Below are 22,955 nucleotides of genomic sequence, written 5' to 3'. Positions count from 1 at the left end.
GGTGGGTCGCAGTTTTTGGTGGCCTGGATGGCAGAAGGAAGTCATTAAGTGGGTGCGCCAATGTACTATATGTGCTAGATCTAAGTCCTCACATACTCCTGCTGCGGGGTTGCTTTGTCCTTTGGAGGTCCCCAGTGCTCCTTGGACACATTTGGCTATGGACTTTATAACTGACCTTCCCTCCTCTGAGGGTTTTACTGTCATCTGGGTGGTCGTGGACCGTTTTAGCAAGATGTGTCACTTGGTTCCCTTCGTCAAACTGCCCTGCGCTAAAACTCTCGCTAAGGCCTTTGTCAAGGAAATTGTCAGACTTCATGGCGTTCCTACTGACATTGTTTCTGATAGGGGTCCTCAGTTCGTGGCTCGTTTTTGGCGTGCCTTTTGTGACAGGTTGGGAATTCATTTGTCGTTTTCGTCCGGATATCATCCTGAATCTAATGGCCAGACAGAAAGGAAAAACCAGGATGTTGAGCAGTTCTTGCGTTGTTTTGTGGCAGACAATCAAGAGGGGTGGTCTGAGTTTCTGCCACTTGCCGAATTTGCTCTGAACAATCATACATCTTCTTCTGCTGGTTGTTCGCCTTTTTTTTGTTGTTCTGGGAGACATCCGTCGTTTGGGTCGTTCTCCAAGTTGGGATCTGCCGTGCCTGAGGAGGAGAATTTTTCCGGTGATTTGGAAAGAGTTTGGACGGATGTGCGTGGTAATCTTCAGGAGGCCAACAGAAAATCTAAAGACTACTTTGATAGGAAACGACAGGAGGTTTTGTTCGCTGTTGGTGACATGGTTTGGTTGTCCTCTAGGAATCTGCGGTTGAGGATTCCTTCTAAGAAATTGGGTCCCAAGTTTGTAGGGCCCTTTAAGGTGCTTCAGGTTGTCAACCAATCTGCTGTTAGGTTGGAGGTTCCTACCTCCTGGAGAATTAATCCGGTCTTTCATGTCTCTCTGTTAAAAAAAGCTGTTGTGTCGGATGGTGACGCCTCTGCCTCTGTTCCTCCGGTGGTGGAGGACGGGGAATATGAAATTTCTCGCATCCTTGACTCTAGACGGTATAGAGGTAGTTTGCAGTATCTTGTGGCCTGGAAAGGTTTCGGACCCGAGGATAACTCTTGGGTGAGGTCAGATGATGTTTCCGCGTCCAGACTTATCAGAGCGTTTCACAGGAGATTTCCTGATAAGCCTGGTCCTAGGGGATCCGGAGGATCCTCTTAGAAGGGGGGGTACTGTTAGAACCTTGCTGTTAGGTTTTTTTTCCTTTGCTGGTCACATGACCTTGTTGGCCTATTTAATCCTGCTCCGCCCTTCTGGCTTTGCTGGACTTCATTGTATATCTACTTTCTAGCTAGCCTGTGCTCTGTATCTAACTCTGTTAGTTTGCTTGGTCTACGGACCTCTATGTTCTATCTATTTTGTTTGTTCGTCTGTCTGCTACTATTTCTGTTAGGAGGTGTCCCATATTCCTCCCAGTCCTTAGTACTTGTAGGGATTCCCTCCTCACATCTATAGGTCTCCGTACAGACTAGATTAGGACTTTAGCAGGTCTGATCGCAGGATCAGGTTCCCTGTTACATCGTAGGGATTCAGCTGAGTCTTATAGTAGGGACAGATCTCCTCTCTTTCCTTAGCTTTGGTAGCAGAACATAACAACTGCTTCCTCCCTGCTCCTGCACTGCAGGGTTCCCCTTCCTCAGTGTTCCCTCCCCCCACTCCAGCCAGGGACAGGGACTGTCGTGCCCATCTCAGGGGCATATTGGTCGCCCTGCCCCACGGCAATGTGGTGTAATGCATGCAGGTGTCGGGTCCTGATCCACACTCCATCCTTATCTGAGAGTGAGATATCACACCTCTGGGTGAGGTGCAATACGTCTGTAGCAACCGAGCCCTCGGTGCTACAGTTCCATTTATCTTCAGCCTAGGTGACGTATTGTGATACAGGGCCGTGATTTTGGCTATAAAAGGGTCCCCTAGACCCCTACCCCAAGCTTTTTAAGAGAATCATATATGGCGTGCCAGTAGACTCTATGGAATGCTTTCTCAGCATCCAACGAGAGTATCTACTTACAAATTTTTAACTGCATCTAGCCCAGGAAATACTTTGTGCCTAGTAGCAGTGTCTGCTAGTCAGCGGATTATCCCGGCTGTTAAGCAAGCTACACCACCTGTAGTTTGGACACTTAATTTTTTCAAAGGAAATGCTTCGGGACCACGGGATACTTAGTGAAGAGCATCAGGAGGCACCCCAAGGCATAGGGGCTGGGACTGGCACTAGGATGCCTTGCGGTGGACAGCCGAGCTCGATCCTTATAAAAGCTTTTTAACTGCAGCAGCTTTAGTGGACGCTACTGGAGCTGGAATTACGCGGCTGCTGGCATGAGACTTGCCCTCCAATAGATCCTTGTAAATGGATTTAAAGTGTATTCATTCAAATTAGAGGGACAATTTAAATTAAAAAGCTTAGAGCTGCCTCCACCACAGGGGGGCTCTCTCGACCCACCAGCGGACAGGCACCAGTATTGGGAGAGGGGGGCTGGCCGTCAGGGTTCACCGCGGCTCTGGCACAAACCCGGCGACACGGAGGTGGCACGGGCAGGAGCGGACTGGCTGTCTCGGCTTCTCACTTTTTGGATTTTAGAAGGGCATGACATGCCTATATCTGTGTCTCCCCCTCCTTTTACTCCTCCACCTCTTTTCTTTTCGCATGACTATATGTACTTGTCACTTTTCCATGTGTTAGTTGTGTCTTCTGAGCAGTTTGTCAGCTTTTGGACACCTTTGAAGGTGTTTTCTATGTGTTTCTATGTGTTTTTGTTTGCCTGCCATTGGTTTTAACGGTGTTCGAAGGTGTTCGACGAACAGTTCGACGAACAGTTCGGCGAACACACGGGTGTTCGACGAACCGAACCGAACTCGAACACTACGGGGGTGGCTCAACACTACTCATGAATAAATATTATTCTGAAAAAAAACAAACAATAAAAGTACACATATTTGGTATCGCCACTTTTGGAATGACCTGACCTATAAAACTGTCCCACTAGTTAATCCCTTTAGTAAAAAAAAAAACGGTAAAAAAAAAGCAAAGTAAAAAACTATGCTTCATCATCATACCATCAAACAAAAAATAGAATAAAACGCGATCAAAAAGACAAATGTAAATTAAAATGGTACCGCTGAAAACATCATCTTGTCCAGCAAAAAAACAAGCCACCATACAGCTCTATCAGCTGAAAAATAAAAAAGTTATAGCTCTCAAAATAAAGCGATGCAAAAAATTAGTTTTTCTATAAAATAGCTTTTATTGTGTAAAAACATAAAAAAAATATAAATGTGGTACCGCTGTAAACATACTGACCCGATGAATAAAGCTGTCTTATCAATCTTAACACATGCAGAACGGCATTAAAAAAAAAAAAAAAACAATTCCTGAATTGTTGGTTTTTGTTTATTTTGCCTCCCAAAAATTGCAATAGAAAGCGATCAAAAAGTGCCACGTGCCTGAAAATGGTACCAATAAAAACGTCAACTTGTCCTGCAAAAAACAAGCCGTCACATGTCTGTCAGCCGAAATATGGAAAAATTATAGCTCTCAAAATATGGCAATGCAAAAACTAGTCTTTGCAAAAAAAAGCGTCTTTTCGTGTGTGACAGCTGTCAATCATAAAAACCCAATATGATTCTGGTATCGCTGTAATCGCACCAACCCTAAGAATAAAGTAATCTAATCACGTATACGGCACGAGGAAAGGTGTAAAAAATCAACTCTAGGGTTAGGGTTGTGCTAGGGTTAGGAATAGGGGTATGCTAGGGTTAGGGTTGTGCTAGGGTTAGGGTTGTGCTAGGGATAGGGTTGTGCTAGGGTTAGGGCTCTTCAAACGCGACATGACGTCAGCTCTCAATTCCAGACAATTTTGCATTCAAAAAGTCACACAGTGCTCCTTCCCTGTCGAACCTTGCCGTGCGCCCAAACAGTGTATTTTACCCACATATGGGGTATTGACATACTCAGGAGAAATTTCTCCTCTTACCATTGTGAAAATAAAAAAATTTGGGGCTAAAACATAATTTTTGTGGAAAAAGTTTCATTTTTTTATTTTCATGGCTCAATGTTATAAACTTCTGTGATGCACCTGGGGGTTCAGGGTGCTCACCACACATCTAGATAAGTTCCCTAAGGAGTCTAGTTTCCAAAATGGTGTCACTTGTCGGGGGTTTCCACTGTTTAGGCACATCAGGGGCTCTTCAAATGCAACATGGTGTCCGCTAATTATTCAAGCAAATTTTACATTCAAAAAGTCAAATGGCGCTCCTTCCCTTCCAAACGCTGCCGTGCTCCCAAACAGTGGTTTTCCCCCCACATATGAGGTATTGGCATGTTCCGGAAAAATTGCACAACAAATTTTGGGGTCCATTTTTCCTGTTACGCTTGCAAAAATTAAAAAATGGGGTCTAAAGTAACATTTTTGTGAAAAAAAATAAATGTTCATTTTTTTCTTCCACATTCCAAAATGTCCTGTGAAGCACTTGAAGGGTTAATAAACTGGTGTCACTTTTGGGTATTTTCTGTCATAAAGGCCCCTCAAAGTCACTTCAAATATGATGTGGTCCCTAAAAAAAGGGTTTTGTAAATTTTGTTGGAAAAATGAGAAATCGCTGGTCAACGTTTAACCCTTATAACTTCCTAACAAAATTTTGGTTCCAAAATTGTGCTGATGTAAAGTAGACATGTGGGAAATGTTATTTATTAACTATTTTGTCTGAGTGACATATCGCTCTGATTTAAGGGCATGAAAATTAAAAGTTCGAAAAATTTCTGATTTTGTCACAAATAAATACAAGTCATATTGAAGAAATTTTACCACTATCGTGAAGTATAATATGTATAATATGTCATGAAAAAACAATCTCAGAATCAGTGGGATCCGTTGAAGCATTTCAGAGTTATTACCTTATAAAGTGACAGTGGCCAGAATTGTAAAAATTGGCCTAGTCATTAACGTGCAAACCACCCTCAGGGGTAAAGGGGTTAATGGTACGTTCACACTGGCGTATAACACGACCGAGTGCTATCTGGTGTTCTATCGGAACGGCTCAATGTTATACTATGGGGCATGCAACAATAACCTCCCATAGTCTTCATATGTCTAACGTGTGGAGTAAGGTGGCAAGACAGAAGCTTTTTCTTACTAAAAAAATATCCAAGCCCTGCTATTTGTTGCCAAAACCTACATTAAGTCTGCCAAAAGCATGTGGCAAAACGTGTTATGAGGCCAAGGTTGAACTTTCTGGCCATAATTCCAAAATCAACATTGTGCATCACAAAAAGAACACCATACCCACAGTGTAGCATGGTGGAAGCAGCATTATGCTTCGGGGTGTTTTTTGCCAGATGGAACTTTAAGGTGTGTGGATTCAAGGTGGGTGGCGCTGGGAGGAATTATGAACAGTTCCAAATAGTGAATTTTGCATTGAAATCATCAGGCCTCTTTTATAAAGCTGAAGATGAAGAGGAATTTCAGCTTTCAGCACAATAATGTTCCTACGCATACCTCCAAATCAACAAAAGAATGACTTCGCCAGAATAATATCAAAGTTATGGCATGGTCCAGTGACAGCCCAGACCAGAATCCAGTTGAAATTCAGTGGGCTGGCCTGAAGAGGGTTGTACACAGGAGAAGCCTCGGAATCTCACAGATTTGGAGCATTAGATGTGCCATGCTACTCAAAAAACTGAATGCTGTCATAAATTCAAGGGGTATTTCAACAAAATATTTGTTTTAGGGTGCACATATTTATGCAACCACATTATTTTAGTTCTTTATTTTTCTTTTTCCACCAGAAAAGATTTTAGCTTTTTTTTTTCAATTGAATTGTACAGATTATAAGTGACATTAAAGATGGAAAAAGTTCTGAAATCATTCTTCTTCAGAAATACTAAGTAAATGCTCTTTACATTTTTTAATTGTATGGTTTTACATATCAGGACATATGAAAAAAAATCTAGTCCTTAGAAGATCTTAAAATTAGTTAAATTCAACCTCAGATGAAAAATATATGAGATTCCATTGTTTCATTATTTAACATAAAATAAGCCAAAATGAAAATAACAGTGTGTGAAAAAAATAAGTACACCCCATGAATCAATAGCTAGTGCATGTGTGCAGCAAGAGATAAAACTTCTGTGATTAATCAGGGGGTGCCAGCCTGATCAGTCCTCCTGCTGTGCATGTGCACCTTACATCTTATGTGCCACTGCCTGAGATATGCCTTTGTGAGAGTCTTGTGCCACTAATCATCCCTGCATGCCAGCCTGAGAGGAGAACCTTTGTTTCCGCCTCATTAGTTTCCTGATGTGTCAGTATGAATCTTTGCATGATATATCACTTAATTTGGTTGTTGGGGCTAGGACATATTTACTGTCTGAGAGTGGGGGGTGAGGGGCTTACATGGCCCTTTAGAATAAATAAATCCCCCACCGACTCCCTTTCCCTCCAGATAGTGACCTTTGCATGGGCTTATAATAATAATAAGCCATTTATTTTAATTAGATTATTAAATGCAGCATAGCTGATTCTGTGGGTTACTGTTTTGGGGGGACTAAAAGCATGTGATGATAAATTAAACTTTTCTGCATATCGTGTTTTTTCTCTTACCTAGCCCCCTGCCCTAAAGACAGTAAGTATGAAGTATATTAAATAATCATTTATCTCAATCTTTTAGCTAGGCTAAGCTAAGGACAGGTCTACACTTGTCGACTTGCTGCATTAAATGTTTGCTATATGTTTGCCGATCGGCAATTACTTAATAGACTGTATAGACAGAATGATCAGTAATAGATCAGTAAGATTGTTCTGTGAACATACAAAGTCATAGTTCTCATCAGCACATGCTGCGTTCACAAAGGACAATGTGACATCCAGAATTATGCTGTTTATGCCAGCCTGAAGATCATTTCCCCCAATGAAGAAGCGTTCTGCTTATTTATTGGGTGATTGGGAATCTGTTGTCACTGCATGATTATCAGAAAATGATAATCATGCAGTGTAAATCCGCTATAGGAGCATGTGATGGATAATTAGTGCATATCATCAAGGTTACTGTCTTTGACAATAATTGTTGGGGGGGTGCTGGGGATGATGAATGGCTAATGATTAGTGATGAGCGAGTGTGCTTGTTTAACCCTTTAAACGAGCACGCTCGGGTACTCGTTGAGTATTTTGGCGTGCTTGGCATTTCTTTTACTGTCGCCGTGGCTGCAAGTGTCCAAGCAAAGTGAATGTGATTTCATGATATCTCCGCCCTCGGTGCATCCAAAGACGCTGCTGAACTCTGCGGTTTTGGTGCATTTTTTCTCTATAGGCTTCTATGTAGAGCTTGAAAAAAAAATGGTCATGTTGACTTACCTCATATACAGTGAATGTTCCATTATCACTGTAGAAAGTGCATGATACATTTTTGCAGGTTCCACAGCACATTTGATGATCTGATGATGGGACATAAACTTGATTCTGCAGAATCAGAGCATGGAAAATGTCACAGGCATGAAAATGATACATGTATTTTGTACTGTAACTGTCTTTTGTGTCAAACAGAATTTATTGTCTTAGTTTCTTGCACCCTTTGCTTTGTTGCCAGTTTTTCAAACCAATCCTATCTACAATGATTCCTCCCTGTCATACTGCCAGATTACCGTACTTACAAGATGATCCCAATGTTAAGACAAATAGGATTCTCACTTCCTACCTAAATGAAAAGCAACTCCAGTGAAAAAGTAAGGGTTTGGCACACAATGTTATTATTCCACCTAAAGCATTTTCACTGGCAGTTTTGCCGTCGTTTTTGCCGTCGTTATTGTGTTGTTTTTCCATAAATCAAATTACAACTGCTGCTACAGATCACTTCTTTTAACAGCTTCATGGTTTCCAAAGTCTGAAGCAGTTAAAATAGGTAATGAAAGACTGAAAATGTGCACAGCAATATAAGTTTTATCGGAAGAAAAAAATCATGGAGTTTTTCTTCCCTAAAAGCAGAGGGTAAGAAAAACCATTTGGCTGACAACTCCCCATATACAACTCTCCATTTTTATTTCAACAGATAGCATTGAAAGCCAGACAAAATATCAGACATGTTGAAATGTAACATGTCTAATCCTTGTATTCTTCAGTGATGAGCCTCTGTAAGAAGTCAGTGGGGGACAGTGATAAGATTGATTGAAACTGGAAGTTTAATTTCAGTTTGAGAGTGTTTAAAATATTCCTTTTTTTACATGTATGATATGTCTAGATACCCACCCATGACTTGTATACAAATGTAGCAGTGCTAAGCATATAATTTAATCTTGTCACTCGTGTTTTTTCATAAAGCAAACCTTAAAGGGGTTGTCCACTACTATTGAAAATAGCCCAATGTATTTTTATGATGAATAGAAGCTTCTTTCTAAATACCTTGCGTTGCTGATAATGCCTGTGAGCGGCGCTATCGGTGGCCGCTCACAGGCAGCACGTGACCCCCCGCTGATGTCACGTCAAGTGAGGCGTGACTCAGCGCTGGGGTCCCACCGCGCGCTTTCCCAATGAATGGGGAGAGGGAGAGCACGCAGTGGAAGCCGGGTGTGACGCGCGGGGTAACCCCACCCACAGCCTGGCATCTACCATGGAACGCAGAAGACAGAGACCCCCAGCTGCAGCCTGGACTTGTCGTGATATCAGTGGATGTCAGAGCTAGCTGCAGTCGGGGGTCACGTGTTGCCTTTGAGCGGCCACCGATAGCGCCACTCACAGGCAGAAACAGCACCAGGAGGTAATTAGAAAGAAGCTTCTATTTATCATTAAAACACATTGGGCTATTTTCAATAGTAGTGGACAACCCCTTTAAGGAACAGTAAAATTTTAAAAAAAGCTAATCTATTTTTGCAAATTCCTCCTTATTTTTTATATCCCACTTTAAGACCATGTTCACACATTGAGTGTTTGATGAGTATTTTACATCAGTATGTGTAAGCCAAAACCAAGAGTGGGTGATAAATACGGAAGTGGTGATGTGTTTCTATTATACTTTGACTTTTTCACTCCTGGTTTTGGCTTACAACTACTGATCAAATACTGACCATATACTGAACATGTGAACGTGGTCCAAATGTAATTTGTAGCTTCACAGGAAATTCCAAGGATATGTGCAAATAAATATTTTTAATAAGGATCATTTTAACAATGATTTGCATAGATGAAGAAAATGAAAGGGAACCTGCCAGCTCACCCATATGCCCTGACCACAAGTCCTGCTTTTGCAGCATTTCAGAGGAAAACATACATGGCTGCAGTAATGGAGGTGGTCTATGATTCATGCTGCCAGTAATTCATCAGCCATCAAGTTCCCTTTTAATTAAAAAAAAGTGCAATGTACTGTAATTACTTTTTTAGTTTTGTCGCCCAATGCCTCAGTTGGTTGCAGTTGAGCCTGTGCCCTTCCACTAGATTCATAGTAATGGTCTCAGCTGTTCCTATCAGTATAATAAACTTTGAATTAAGTGCATGCTTAACCACTGCTCCATTCCAACTCCTCCTAGAAGCAGACTAGCAAAATCCCCCATTCTTCTGACCTTTGGACCCCCAACCGTCTGATCTCACATTAATCATGCAGTCGATAGGTCATAAATGCTTCAGACTACAATTCATATTGTGAATACTTACAGGAGCACAGTTCTCAGAACAGTTAACGGTCAGTATTTCCATGGCATGGAATCCGGTTACAGTATCTTTTTCATGTAAGCACTTTACAGCGTAGCACGTCTCCCCATTGGAGTACTCAATCAGTGACTGCCCAGGGTACAGCACAGTGACTCCCTGATATACACACACGGCTTCCTTTTCTAGAAAATAAAAAATAATTAATCACGGCCAGCAAAGAAAATACTGAAAACCCATCTGGCAAGAATAAAAAATAAGAAACTGGAGATGATAGTGTTGATGTCTATTGAGCAAAAATCTGTATAAAGTGGGTCCTCGGTTCATGACTTCCATTTAGTCAGTGCAGAGCCAACTAAGCCAGCTCTTTAAAAGAAAATAATGCCATGGCTAATATATACGGATCCTATTAACTCCAATGATATCCATATGCCCTATTAGGGTTTATTAATAAAAGTTGTCTAAAGCAAACACCTTTCAACACTGGAATCAGTATTGACCGCTGTCTCCCTGAACCTCAATTGTTATACACACTGCCGGCCTGAGGCCAACAGCTGACGTCGGCGAGCCTGTCATGGGTGGCACATGACATCACTATCATGGGCCGTCCTGACCCCCTACACCGGCTATGGAGGAGAGAATTCGTCTTTGTGGGAGCAGGGAGAGGTAAGAAGAAATTGGAGGGATGGGGGGGTTGTTTTTATTTTAAATGCGTTTGAAAAGAGTGTCGGGACAGGGACATTAATAAACAAACTGTCAAGAAAGGAGGACATTATAAAACAAGCAACTTGTAAGGGGGGAATTATTAAGCAAAGCAGCCTGAACAGAGGACATTATTAAACAAAGGGGAAAGGATGGGGTATTTTATTAAAAGAATGGGGAAGATTATTGCAGAATGGAGGACATTGCTGTAGGATGAGGGCCCGGATTGAGACATTATTAAATAAAGTGGCCAGAATGGAAATATTATTAAACAAAGTGTCCAGGATGGAAACATTTTTAAAAGATGGGAGACATTAATAAAGAATGAGGCCAGGATAGGAGACATTAACCACTTCGCACCAGAGCCTGTTTTTGCCTTCGTGACCGGGCCAATTTTTTCAATTCTGACCACTGTCACTTTATGAAGTAATTACTCTGGAACGCTTCAACGTATTCCCCTGATTCTGAGATTGTTTTTTCATGACATATTGTACTTCATGATAGTGGTAAAATGTCTTCAATATAACTTGCGTTTATTTGTGAAAAAATCGGAAATTTGGCGAAAATTTTGAAAATTGTGCAATTTTCAAACTTTGAATTTTCATGCCCTTAAATCAGAGAGATATGTCACACAAAATAGTTAATAAATAACATTTCCCACATGTCTACTTTACATCAGCACAATTTTGGAACCAACATTTTTTTTTGTTAGGGAGCTATAAGGGTTAAAAGTTGACCAGTGATTTCTCATTTTCCCAACAAAATTTACAAAAACATTTTTTTAGGCACCACATCATATTTGAAGTCACTTTGAGGGGTCTTTATGACAGAAAATACCCAAAAGTGACACCATTCTAAAAACTGTACCCCTCAAGGTGCTCAAAACCACATTCAAGAACTTTATTAACCCTTCAGGTGCTTTACAGGAATTTTTGGAATGTGGAAGAAAAAAATTAACATTTAACTTTTTTCACAAAAATGTTATTTTAGACCCAATTTTCTTTATTTTCACAGGGGTAACAGGAAAAAATGGACCCCAAATTTTTTTGTGCAATTTCTCTTGAGCGTGCTGATACCCCATATGTGAGGGAAAACCACTGTTTGGGCGCACTGCAGGGTTCGGAAGGGAAGGAGCGCCATTAGACTTTTTGAATGTAAAATTTGTCTGAATAATTAGCAGACGCCATGTTGCGTTTGGAGAGCTCCTGATGTGCCTAAACAGTGGAAACCCCCCACAAGTGACACCATTTTGGAAACTAGACCCCTCATGGAACTTATCTAGATGTGTGGTGAGCACCTTGAACCCCAAGGTGCTTCATAGAAGTTTATAATATTGAGCTGTAAAAATAAAATTTTCACATTTTTCCCACAAAAATGTTTTTCATCCCTTAATTTTGCATTATCATAAAGGTAATAAGAAAAATTGCACCATGAAATTTGTTGTGCAATTTCTCCTGAACATGCTGATACCCCATATGTGGAGGCAAACCACTGTTTGGGCTCACGGTAGGGTTTGAAAGGGAAGGAGCGCCATTTGACTTTTTGAATGTAAAATTTGTTTGAAAAATTAGCGGACACCATGTTGCACTTGGGGAGCCCCTGATGTGCCTAAACAGTGGAAACCCCCCACAAGTGACACCATATTGAAAACTAGACCCCTTAGGGAACTTATCTAGATGTGTGGTGAGCTCCTTGCACCCCCAGCTGCTTCACAGAAGTTTATAATATTGAGCCGTAAAAATAAAATTTTCACATTTTTCCCACAAAAAATGTTTTTCATTCCCTAATTTTGTATTATCATAAGGGTAACAGGATAAATTGCACCATTAAATTTGTTGTACAATTTCTCCTGAGTACGCCGATACCCCATATGTGGGGGAAAACCACTGCTTTGGTGTACGGCAGGGTTCGGAAGAGAAAGGACACCATGTGACATTTGAAGAGTCACTGACATGCCGAAACAGCAGAAACCCCCACAAGTGACCCCATTTTATAAACTACACCTCTCAAGGAATTCATCTAGGGAAGTAGTGAGTATTTTTTAATTTTTACATTTATACCATTGGGTAGTGAAAAAAGCATAATTATATTTTTACCACAAAAAAATGTTTTACCCTCGGATTTTACATTTTCACACAGGGCAATGGGTAAAAATGGTGCCGAAATGTGTCACACAATTTCTTCTAAACGTGGCAATACCCCATATGTGGCTGTATCGTACCGCTCAGCCATACGGCGAGATCTGGGGGGGACGGAGTGCTATTTGACAATTGGAGAACAAATTATTGTAGAATAGGCATTTGGATTTGGGAGCACAAAATTTTCTGAATTTCTTTTGGGGGGCAAGGGCCATTTCGCTTTTCCAGAGCCTTTCTGCTGCCAGTAACTTGGAAGTCCCTTATATTTTTAACAGATGACGGACCTGATTGGGGACTAGCTTTTTTTGAGGACTGAGTTGAAGCTTTTATTGGGAACATTTTACGTAACATTTATCCGGCGCTCTAGGCTGAGCACTTACATCGGGGTTTCCATCTAAATTTCCAAGTGATGTAATTCAGATGAAACCCCTGCCGGATCCATTTACTGTAATGAGGCAGCAGAGTTACTCTGGACTCCGTCTGGCCTCTGTTTAGCGGTGTCCTTTTTTTCAGAAGTGCACAAAACTGTAGCCAACCGCACTTTTATGCACGCCTAAAACAAATGACACCGTGGGATCACAGGCCAGACGGCATCCACAGTGGCCTATATCTGCCTCATTACAGGGAATCTTCCGTCATGGGTTCCGGCTGAATCACATATTTCAGAGATTTACACGGAAACTCTGGTGTAAGCGCTTAGCGCAGAGCGCAGGATAAATGTGAGCAGAGCCTTACTGCGATCTTTGGGAGACATAATAAATAAATCAGTAGCAGGTGAAGAATTGGTTTTATTTATTTTTTTACGCCGTTCCTCATGCAGTATAAGTGATGAGATTACTTTATTCTTCGGGTCGGTGCGATTACAGAGATACCAGATTTATATCGGGTTTTTATGATTGACAGCTGTCACACACTAAAAGATGCTTTTTGTTGCAAAACCTAGTTTTTGCATCACCATATTTTGAGAGCTATAATTTTTCCATATTTCGGCCGACAGAGTCATGTGATGGCTTGTTTTTTGCGGGATGAGTTGACATTTTTATTGGTACCATTTTTGGGTACGTGACATTTTTTGATTGCTTTCTATTCCGTTTTTTGGGAGGTAAAATTAACAAAAACAAACAATTCAGGAATTGTTTTTTGAGGTTTTTTTTATGCCGTTCTGCGTGTGGTAAAAGTGATCAGGCAGCGTTATTCTTCGGGTCAGTACGTTTACAGCGATACTACACTTACTGTATTTTTTTTTATGTTTTGGCACTTTTACACAATAAAACAATTTTATAGAAAAAAATATTTTTTTTACATTGCTTTATTCTGAGCGCTATAACTTTTTTATTTTTCGGCTGATGGAGCTGTATGGCGGCTTTTTTTTTGCGGAACAAGATGACGTTTTCAGCGGTACCATTTTTATTTCTATTTTGTTTTTTGATCACATTTTTCTCCATTTTGTATGGCAATATGATGAAAAGGCATATTTTTTTGCTCCGTTTTTTATTTATTTTTATTACGGTGTGCACAGAAGGAGTTAATTAGTGTGACAGTTTTATAGCTCGGGTTGTTTCGGACACGGCGATACCAAATATGTATACTTTTTTTGGTTTTGTAAAAATATACGGATTTATTGGTTTAATATTTTATTTATTTATTTTTATATATTTTGTCATTTTTTTTAACAGTTTAAAAACTTTTTTTTTACTTTTTTTTACATTTTTACTTAGTCCCTGTATGGGACATTAATTTTTATTTTTCTGATCACTGATCTCATGTAATGTAATAGACATGTATTACATTACATGAGATCTTCGCTGACTGTTTCACAGTCAGTCTCCTGCCTGGCTTCAGCTGCAGGCTGAGCCAGGCAGGACACCATATATGGCAGATCTGGAGGCGGTCATGTGACCTCCAGCTGCCATAGCAACCCCAGGTCCTGGAAGCTATCAGGGGTCGTCGGAGAGGTAAGTAAGACGACTCCCTCTACTCCTTCTATCTTCTATATGCCGCGATCACTATAGATCGCGGCATATAGAACATAGCAAAGGGTTAACATCACTGGGACCTGATCCAATTAGGTCCCGATGATGTCCCCTGTCAGAGCTAACGCTCTGCACCGGAATCGCAGCGCTTGCAGGACCCTGGGGGTCCTGAGCGCTGCGAGACCACCCACCGTTTTTAAACGTCGGCGCTGCACAGAGCCCAGCAAGCGCCGACGTTTATCTACAGTGGGCGGTCGGGAACCGGTTAATACAGGTTGGGTGAAAAAAATACTAATGGGGGCCAGAATGAAGAACATACATTTTGTAGTTCATGGTAGCAAGTGGCCCCTTTCACACGTCCGTATAAAACACGTACATGAAAAACCTGCACTGGTGTCATCAATGTTTTCAATCAGTGTGTCATCCGTGTTTTGTCAGTATGGATAAAAAGGGAATGAAATTACAAAGTTTCTCCTATACTTTGCAATGTTAAAGATGGATAGCACACTGTTGGCACACAGATGGCACATGCATGTCATTACAGACCCATAGACTTGTATTGGCCCTTGTCATCTGTGCTACCGTAAAATAAAACGGCCATGTTTCCTTGTGGTTTACATGGACACATGGTCCGTGTAAAAACACAGACATGTGAAGATCACCATAGGCTAAAATGGGTATGTGTGGAATCCGTGAAAAAAGCGGATGCCACACTTACCGGAAACACGTACATGGGAAGGAGGCCTAATACTGTATGAGGGTTACAGAGAGAAGCATTTCTACTGTGATGGGATCACAAAGAGAGACATCACTACTGTAGTATATTTTATTTTTGTGGATTCTATTACTAATGGAGGAATAAAAGGCGGGTCTTGTTACTGTGCAGGATTTAGTGGATTTTGTTCAGCAACAGGACAGTGGTTATACTCAGACACTGTGTGGTGATAATATATGGGCATTGTGTTTTGGTATTTATATTTATCCCCTTTATGTGGTATGTTAGATTTGGTATAGCTCATTTTTTCGGTAACACTATGGTAATATTTGGTAACTGAACGACTATTATTTTGAAGCATTACTGGGGCCCATAGGAGTCTAGTTATACTACTGTATACTGCACATATACAACAATAGTGATAAAAGTAAAGAGAAGTTCTCAGCTCTTTCATGCAGCCCGAACCTCATTCATTAAGCTATATTTTCCTCTGAAATGCTGTAAAACCTAGATTTACCTAATAAGGGTGGAACCATTCTGCAGTTCATGCTGCCAGTGAATACAGCATGCAGGTGGGTTCCCTTCACAAACCAGCTATTGTAGACTTAGATAGAAGCTCCATGATAGTCATGTTATAATGCATGTGTGTTATATGTTTTTTATTATTTACTTTTAGAGCACCGTTGATTCCATGGTGCTGTACATGATGAGGGGCTACATACAAAACACAAATAGAAATTACAATGAACAAACTAACAGTGACAGACATAGGGGACTTGGGTAGAGGACCTTGCCATTCCGGGCTTACATTCTACAGCAGTGGTCCCCAACCTTTCTGACCTTGAGAGCTGCATTTAGCTTTAAGAGAGGGTCGCGAGCCACATTTAGGTCTAAGAGAGAGTTGCGAACCACATCCAGCTCCCGCTCCCCTTACAGTAGCAACACACTGAGCCCTCATTACTGGTTTAATGACAGACAAAGCTTTTCCACAGGAATCACACCAAGGCAGTATACCAAGATCCGGAGGGTTCTCACAATACCACCACTCAGTATTCTTCCTCCAATCTCTCCCACCACACTGTTGTATCAAGGTCCAAGCACCTTCTGTGACAGGCATCATCATCCGGTCTCCAGCTTACCAAACTTAAATTATCTCCAAAACCCCAAGGCCAGAATATGTACATGCAGATCTGCTCTTCTGTGTGGGGCTACTCTCAAAATTCACCATCTGGAGATCTGCTCTTCATAGCTGTTTGCTAGACCTGGTGCTAATGCACCAAGCTGGCAGGCAGCCACGGGCCAAACATCATGGGCCTGCGAACTACATCTGGCTCCCGAGCTACAGGTTGGGGACCCCTGTTCTACAGGATAGTGGGGAATAAGACAGTAGGTTTGGGGGTTTCAGCAGCTCTGGTGTTGGTGAGGCAGTTGGGCCCCTGGACACTCAGTCAAGAGCATCGGTGAGGTGCCCCAAAGCAAAGAGGCTGGGATTGGCAGCAGCATACCTTGCAGCTGACTGCCAGCTCAATCATGCAATTGCTTTGATTCTTCTGTTTTTTAATATGTTTAATGTACTTTGACATCTTTAGAGGATTTTTAGAAACAAAAGTTTTGAACCTTAAGTTACCCTGGAAATTCCATATACAATTACTATCGTAAAGCCATGTAAAAAGAATTGAGTGCTATGTCAGACTTATATTACAATAAAGAAATTAAATCATTGACTTGTAGTATATCACCATTGAACACAAACATGTTAGATGGTACAGATAATATAACTAATGAAAATGAATTTACCACAAATGTAAAGAATGCATCCACATGGGCTGTACCGGTCAGTATCAATCCTCTGAAGCTCTCCCTGTATTAAGTGGAAATGTTATTAATCATTACATATATATATATGTATATGTACATATATATATATATATATATATATATATATATATATATACGAATGTAATGTACATATATATTATAAATACAGTATATATTTACATATACAATAAAATCACATAACAGTGACTGCACTCCCCTTCATCGGATGTCAACCAGAATGCCATTTTCACTTTGCCATAAGGGTGGAACAACTCCTTGAAAGTAATCCAAAAAATATGAAAAAGACAAAAGTACCAGGATCTTCGAAAAATTGAAAAAGTGTGGATTTATTACCACCACATAGTGTGCAAAACCTTGACTCAACAATTTCTTGAGAACGACTCATTATTGAGCCAAAACGTCCAACATTATGTGGTGCTATTAAATTCACACTTTTTAAATTTTTTGAAGACCCTGCTGCTGTTGCCTTTTTTTATATTTTATGTACCATACACATATATGTAACTAACAACTAACAAAAAAAGTAGCACTCTGCAACGCTAAGTATGCGAACATGAAACATATGAATTAGAATAGCATTACTGCTCTAGAAATTAGAAATAACTGAGAAATCTTAGCGCATAAATTGGCCAATTCATATGTACCTGGTAGCCACGGTAAGGCATTTCTTGTCATACCAGAACCCTGCCAATGTGAACTCCTCTCTAAGCGACAAAAGTCTGCTTGTGTGTGGGAATGCTAGATTCTGCTGCAATTAAAACTGCCTGTGGCCTAGAGGTGGGGTGCTCAGTCAGATGGCCTATACATATAAACTGTTTTTTCTGTTCTGCATATATACATATGTACATCAGTGTATGTACATATATGTATTTATCATATAAACATACATATATGCAGTACTCTGCAAACGTTATTGGCAAGTGTGGAAAAAAATGCTGCAAAATACTCATAAGAATGCTTTCAAAAATAGTTTTACAGTCAAAGTTTTATTTTTATCAAACAAAATGCAAAATGAATGAGCAAAAGTGAAATCTAAATCATATCACCATAAAAAAAACATAAAAACACCATCAATCTTCTAGGTACACTTGCACACAGTATTTGAAGGAACTCAGCAGGGATGTTGTTCCAAACATCTTGGTGAACTGACCACAGAGGACGTTGTAGGCTTGCACAAATCTTTCTGTCTCTTCATTTAATCCCAGACAGACTCAATGATGTTGAGATCAGGGCTCTGTGGGGGCCATTTCATCACTTACAGGATTCTTTGTTCTCCCTTGCACTGAAGATAGTTCTTAATGACATTGGAATTTTGGGGTTATTGTCCTGCTGCAGAATAAATTTGGAGCCGCCTCACTAATGGTACTGCATGATGGATAAGTATTTGCCTATATTTCTCAGCACTGAGGACAACATTAATATTAACCAAATCCCGAATTCAATTTTCTGAAATACAGCCCCAAACTTGGAAGGAATCTCCACCATGCTTCTTTATTACCTACAGACATTCATTACTGTACTGCGCACAAGCTCTTCGGTGAACATACTGCCTTCTATTACAACCAAATATTTAGCATTTTGACTCATCAGTCCAGAGCTCCTGCTGAAGATACATTTTTTGGCCACAATTCTTTCCTGTAGACTTCTTCTGCCCAGACTTATCCGAACAGTAGATGGGTGTAGCTAATCCCACTTGTTGCTTCCTGTTCTGAGCTGATGACACTGCTTGATGTTTTCCAATTTCGAAGGGAAGATGATGTATCTTTTATCTGCAACATTAAGTTTTTTGGCCAACTACAGTGTCTACGATCCTCAAAGTTGCCCATTTATTGATGTCCTCAATGGTGAGAAATACAGCCAGATACTTATCTATCATGCAATACCATCAGGTGGGAATCTGATTGGCTTCAAATTTATTCTGCAGCTGGACAACAACCCCAAACATAAAGCCAATGTCATGGAAAGCCATATTCATCACATCTTCACCATAAAGCAGCATAAGGAGTTCTGGAAGTGATGCCATGGCCACTACAGAGCCCTGATCTCAACATCATCGGTTACATCCACAGAAGATCTGGGGTTAGTTCAGAGATGTTTGGAACAACCTCTCTACCAAACTCCTTCAAAAACTATGTGCACTTATGCTTTGATGCTGTTTTGAAGGCAAAGGGTGGTCACAACAAATATTGATTTCTGTTTTTTTGATCCACTTTGTGTTTTGTTAATTTATAAAAAATAAACCAATAATGTTTCCATTTTTGAAAGCATTTTGACTTTGCAGCATTTTTTCCACATCTTCCTAAAACTTTTACACAATACTGTATATGTATGTATAATATGTTGAAAAAGAATTTGTATTCATTGCATTATTCACATAAATGTTTTGGGATTATTTTGCGCCAAGAAAGATAAAAAACAGACCATTTCTCATCAGTGTATTGGATCCAATTTTCAGCCATTTTTGGTCCATATGTCCATTTCACCACCAGTTTGGCATCCATTTTTTTCATAGGCGTTAAAAAAAAAAAGTTTTACCTACCCATTAAATAGTAAAAAATGGACAGCACTGAAGTCAGACACAGATTGCCTCCGAGTGCTGTTTTTTTTTTTCACAAACCGACGTGAATGGTCGAACTTGATTCCATTTCTATTTGTGCAGACAATCGCCCACCCCCCCAAAAAGAAATATATGAGCACATGAACTGCTCTATAGGGTAAATTGTGTATGTGTTCTATTTGTGAAAAACACATGAGAATGTGTGAATGAAAAATGAATGTCTGAATGAATCCTTATTAATAGCTGTTATTTCAGCTAGTTTGTGGTATAGCATAAAGCTGATATCATAGATTTTCCAATAACATGTGAGTTATGAATATATTCTTACCAGCGCACATTCTAGAGTGGTGTCATTTCCACAGCTACATTCTGCAACAAAAAAGAACACTTTCAGCAATAAGGCCGTGTTCACACGTTCAGAATGTGGTCAGTATTTTACATCAGTATTTATACTGACCACATACTGAACGTGTGAACGTGGCCTAAGAGCAAGTAATCTTGAGTAAATTAAAAAATGGCTATAGCGCAGATTAGCTACACACAGTTTATTTTGTAATGCTTATATACTTACATAGAAAAGTACACAGGCATCTAAGGATTTGGGTATTTACTCACATTATTGAATATCTAGAATGTTTAGAAACTCTTAGGCTATGTTCACAAACTAATACCTTTAGTCAGATTTTCATTGCTTGACAGTGATAATAATGTAACATGCTTTGCTATTTTATCTAAAAGGAACCTGCCACTAGATTAATGGCGCCCGCACTATGGGCAGTATGAATCAGAACCTGGCTTTGTGATTGTGAAGCTGGCCGGGGACCACGTTGGACTAATTAGGTTTCTCCCTGTAGTCCCTTGCCGGCTTTTAAAAGTATATTTTTTCTGAAATATCGGGGCGTTTCAGAGAAATAACTACATGGTTGCAATTGTGGGCAGCATGAACCTTTAAAGGGAATCTGTCAGTAGGATTAACCCTTCTAAGTAGTTTATATGGATATGCAGGTCATAGGAAGCTGAATAAAATGATACCTTGATATCAGCAATATCGGGATATCTTATTCCAGAGTAATCGACATTTTTTGTAATATGTAAATTAGCTGTTAAGATTTATGGACTGGACTCAGATCTCCCTGAGAATCTGCCTCCGAAGCTTATTTTAAATGAAAAGGGACATTAACAGTGTGAGACAAGTAATGCCTGGCAGTCTGCTCTACTGGTATACACGTTTCACACTGGGAATGCTCCCTTTCATTTAAAATAAGCTCTGGAGGCAGATTATCAAGAAGATCTATGTCCAACCAATAGATCTTAACAGCTCCTTTACATATTAAGAAAAACATGGCTTTCTCTGGAATAAGACATCGGATTGCAGATATCAAGACATAATTTTATTCAGCTTCCTATGACCTACATTCCCATGTAGACGGCTTAGAACAGGGACGTCAAACTCAAACATACAAAGGGCCAAAATCAAAAACTTGGACAAAGTCACGGACTAACCAGTATACAGTATAATGGCCCCCACAAAGTCCTCCATACAGAATAATGGGCCCCACATAGTCCTCCATACAGACTAATGGGCCCCACATAGTCCTCCATACAGACTAATGGGCCCCACATAGTCCTCCATACAGAATAATGGGCCCCACATAGTCCTCCATACAGAAAAGGAGTCCCATATAGTCATCCATATATAATAATGGGCCCCACATAGTGCTCCATACAGAATAAAGGGCCCCATATAGTCCTCCATACAGTATAATGGGCCCCACATAGTCCTCCATACAGAATAATGGGCACCACATAGTCCTCCATACAGAATAAACGGCCCCACATAGTCCTCCATACAGTATAATGGGCCCCACATAGTCCTCCATACAGAATAATGGGCACCACATAGTCCTCCATACAGAATAAACGGCCCCACATAGTCCTCCATACAGAATAATGGGCCCCACATAGTCCTCCATACAGAATAATGTGCTACACATAGTCCTCCATACAGAATAATGGGCCCCACATAGTCCTCCATATAGTATAATGGACCCCATAGTTCTCCATACAGAATAATGGGCCCCACATAGTCCTCCATACAGAATAATGGGCACCACATAGTCCTCCATACAGAATAAACGGCCCCACATAGTCCTCCATACAGTATAATGGGCCCCACATAGTCCTCCATACAGAATAATGGGCACCACATAGTCCTCCATACAGAATAAACGGCCCCACATAGTCCTCCATATAGTATAATGGACCCCATAGTTCTCCATACAGAATAATGTGCTACACATAGTCCTCCATACAGAATAATGGGCCCCACATAGTCCTCCATATAGTATAATGGACCCCATAGTTCTCTATACAGAATAATGGGCCCTCATAGTCCTCCATACAGGATAATGGCCCCACGTAGTCCTTCATACAGAATAATTGCCCCACATAGGGGTGGTGGTTCTGGTGTTGCGGGCCAAATAACAAACCTGTGGGCCAGAGTTTGATATGTATGGCTTAGAAGGGTTGATCCTACTGACAGAATCCCTTTCGGCAACAATAAATCCAGCAGATTTAGGATCCTTAGTATTAATTATGGATCAAGTAAGAATGAAAGCCATGTCAACAAAGCTTCTTATAGAATTAGTCTACATAAATAACAAAATATACATATCCATACTAACCGCAGAACCAGTCTGGACAGCAATTTCCATCTGATGTCTTTTTGACCAATTGGGATTCAGGAGAACAGGTCAGTGGTGGTGTATTGCAAAGTTTCTCATCACATACTAAATAAAAGAGCAATTATATGGTTAAAAATACTATTTTAGGTACTGTTTGAAAAAAAATTCCCAGAGTCTTACCACAAATGTAATGGGGACAGCATTGCTCAGTGGTATTCAAATCTACAGTGAGCATTTCTCCATCTCTGCAAAAGGGGACGGGTTCTGTACAGGATTCACAAACTACATGTGTAAAACAAATTATTATTACAGTTTCATACATTACTACAACAGTATTTTATCAAACACTAAGGCAGAAGTGCAATGTTTCTTGCTATTATGCTAAACCCTATTACACTAAAACTGTCCAATCCCGCAGGCATTATTAATACTTATTAAGGATCACAGAGCATATTTATTGCACAGAAGCTCATCAGTTATAGTCTGAGTCCGCCTGTACATTACAGCTAATATAAACACAGTAGAGTACATAATCCCTGTAAGCTTCACTGCAAATCCCTGAGTATAAAGAGGAAAGAATACATAGTATAGGGGAAAATCAATCTTTCCCATTAATCTTTTTGTGAAAAGGTTTATTCCGTCTCATGTCAGCGCTGTTCCTCGGCTGAA

At 40.3% G+C, this 22,955-nt stretch overlaps 1 protein-coding gene across 1 annotated transcript in view; it reads right to left on the bottom strand.

Moving 5' to 3' along the window:
• Positions 1 to 22,955, bottom strand: part of OTOGL (otogelin like) — a 346,660-nt gene that overhangs the window by 58,100 nt on the left and 265,605 nt on the right. The window contains exons 48-53 of the mRNA XM_073651595.1: positions 22,467 to 22,568; positions 22,287 to 22,391; positions 19,931 to 19,971; positions 17,004 to 17,067; positions 9,685 to 9,863; positions 7,399 to 7,503 (exon numbers count right to left, since the gene is read on the bottom strand). Coding sequence (XP_073507696.1) covers positions 7,399 to 7,503; positions 9,685 to 9,863; positions 17,004 to 17,067; positions 19,931 to 19,971; positions 22,287 to 22,391; positions 22,467 to 22,568 — 596 coding nt within the window. The remainder of the gene's footprint in view (positions 1 to 7,398; positions 7,504 to 9,684; positions 9,864 to 17,003; positions 17,068 to 19,930; positions 19,972 to 22,286; positions 22,392 to 22,466; positions 22,569 to 22,955) is intronic.

Source organism: Phyllobates terribilis, unplaced genomic scaffold, assembly GCF_046119375.1.
Source record: "Phyllobates terribilis strain yellow unplaced genomic scaffold, ASM4611937v1 Scaffold_11__3_contigs__length_659146591, whole genome shotgun sequence".
Classification (NCBI taxonomy): Eukaryota; Metazoa; Chordata; class Amphibia; order Anura; family Dendrobatidae; genus Phyllobates; species Phyllobates terribilis.
Note: the sequence above shows the minus strand (reverse complement) of the source record. Positions and strands in the feature narration are given on the sequence as shown.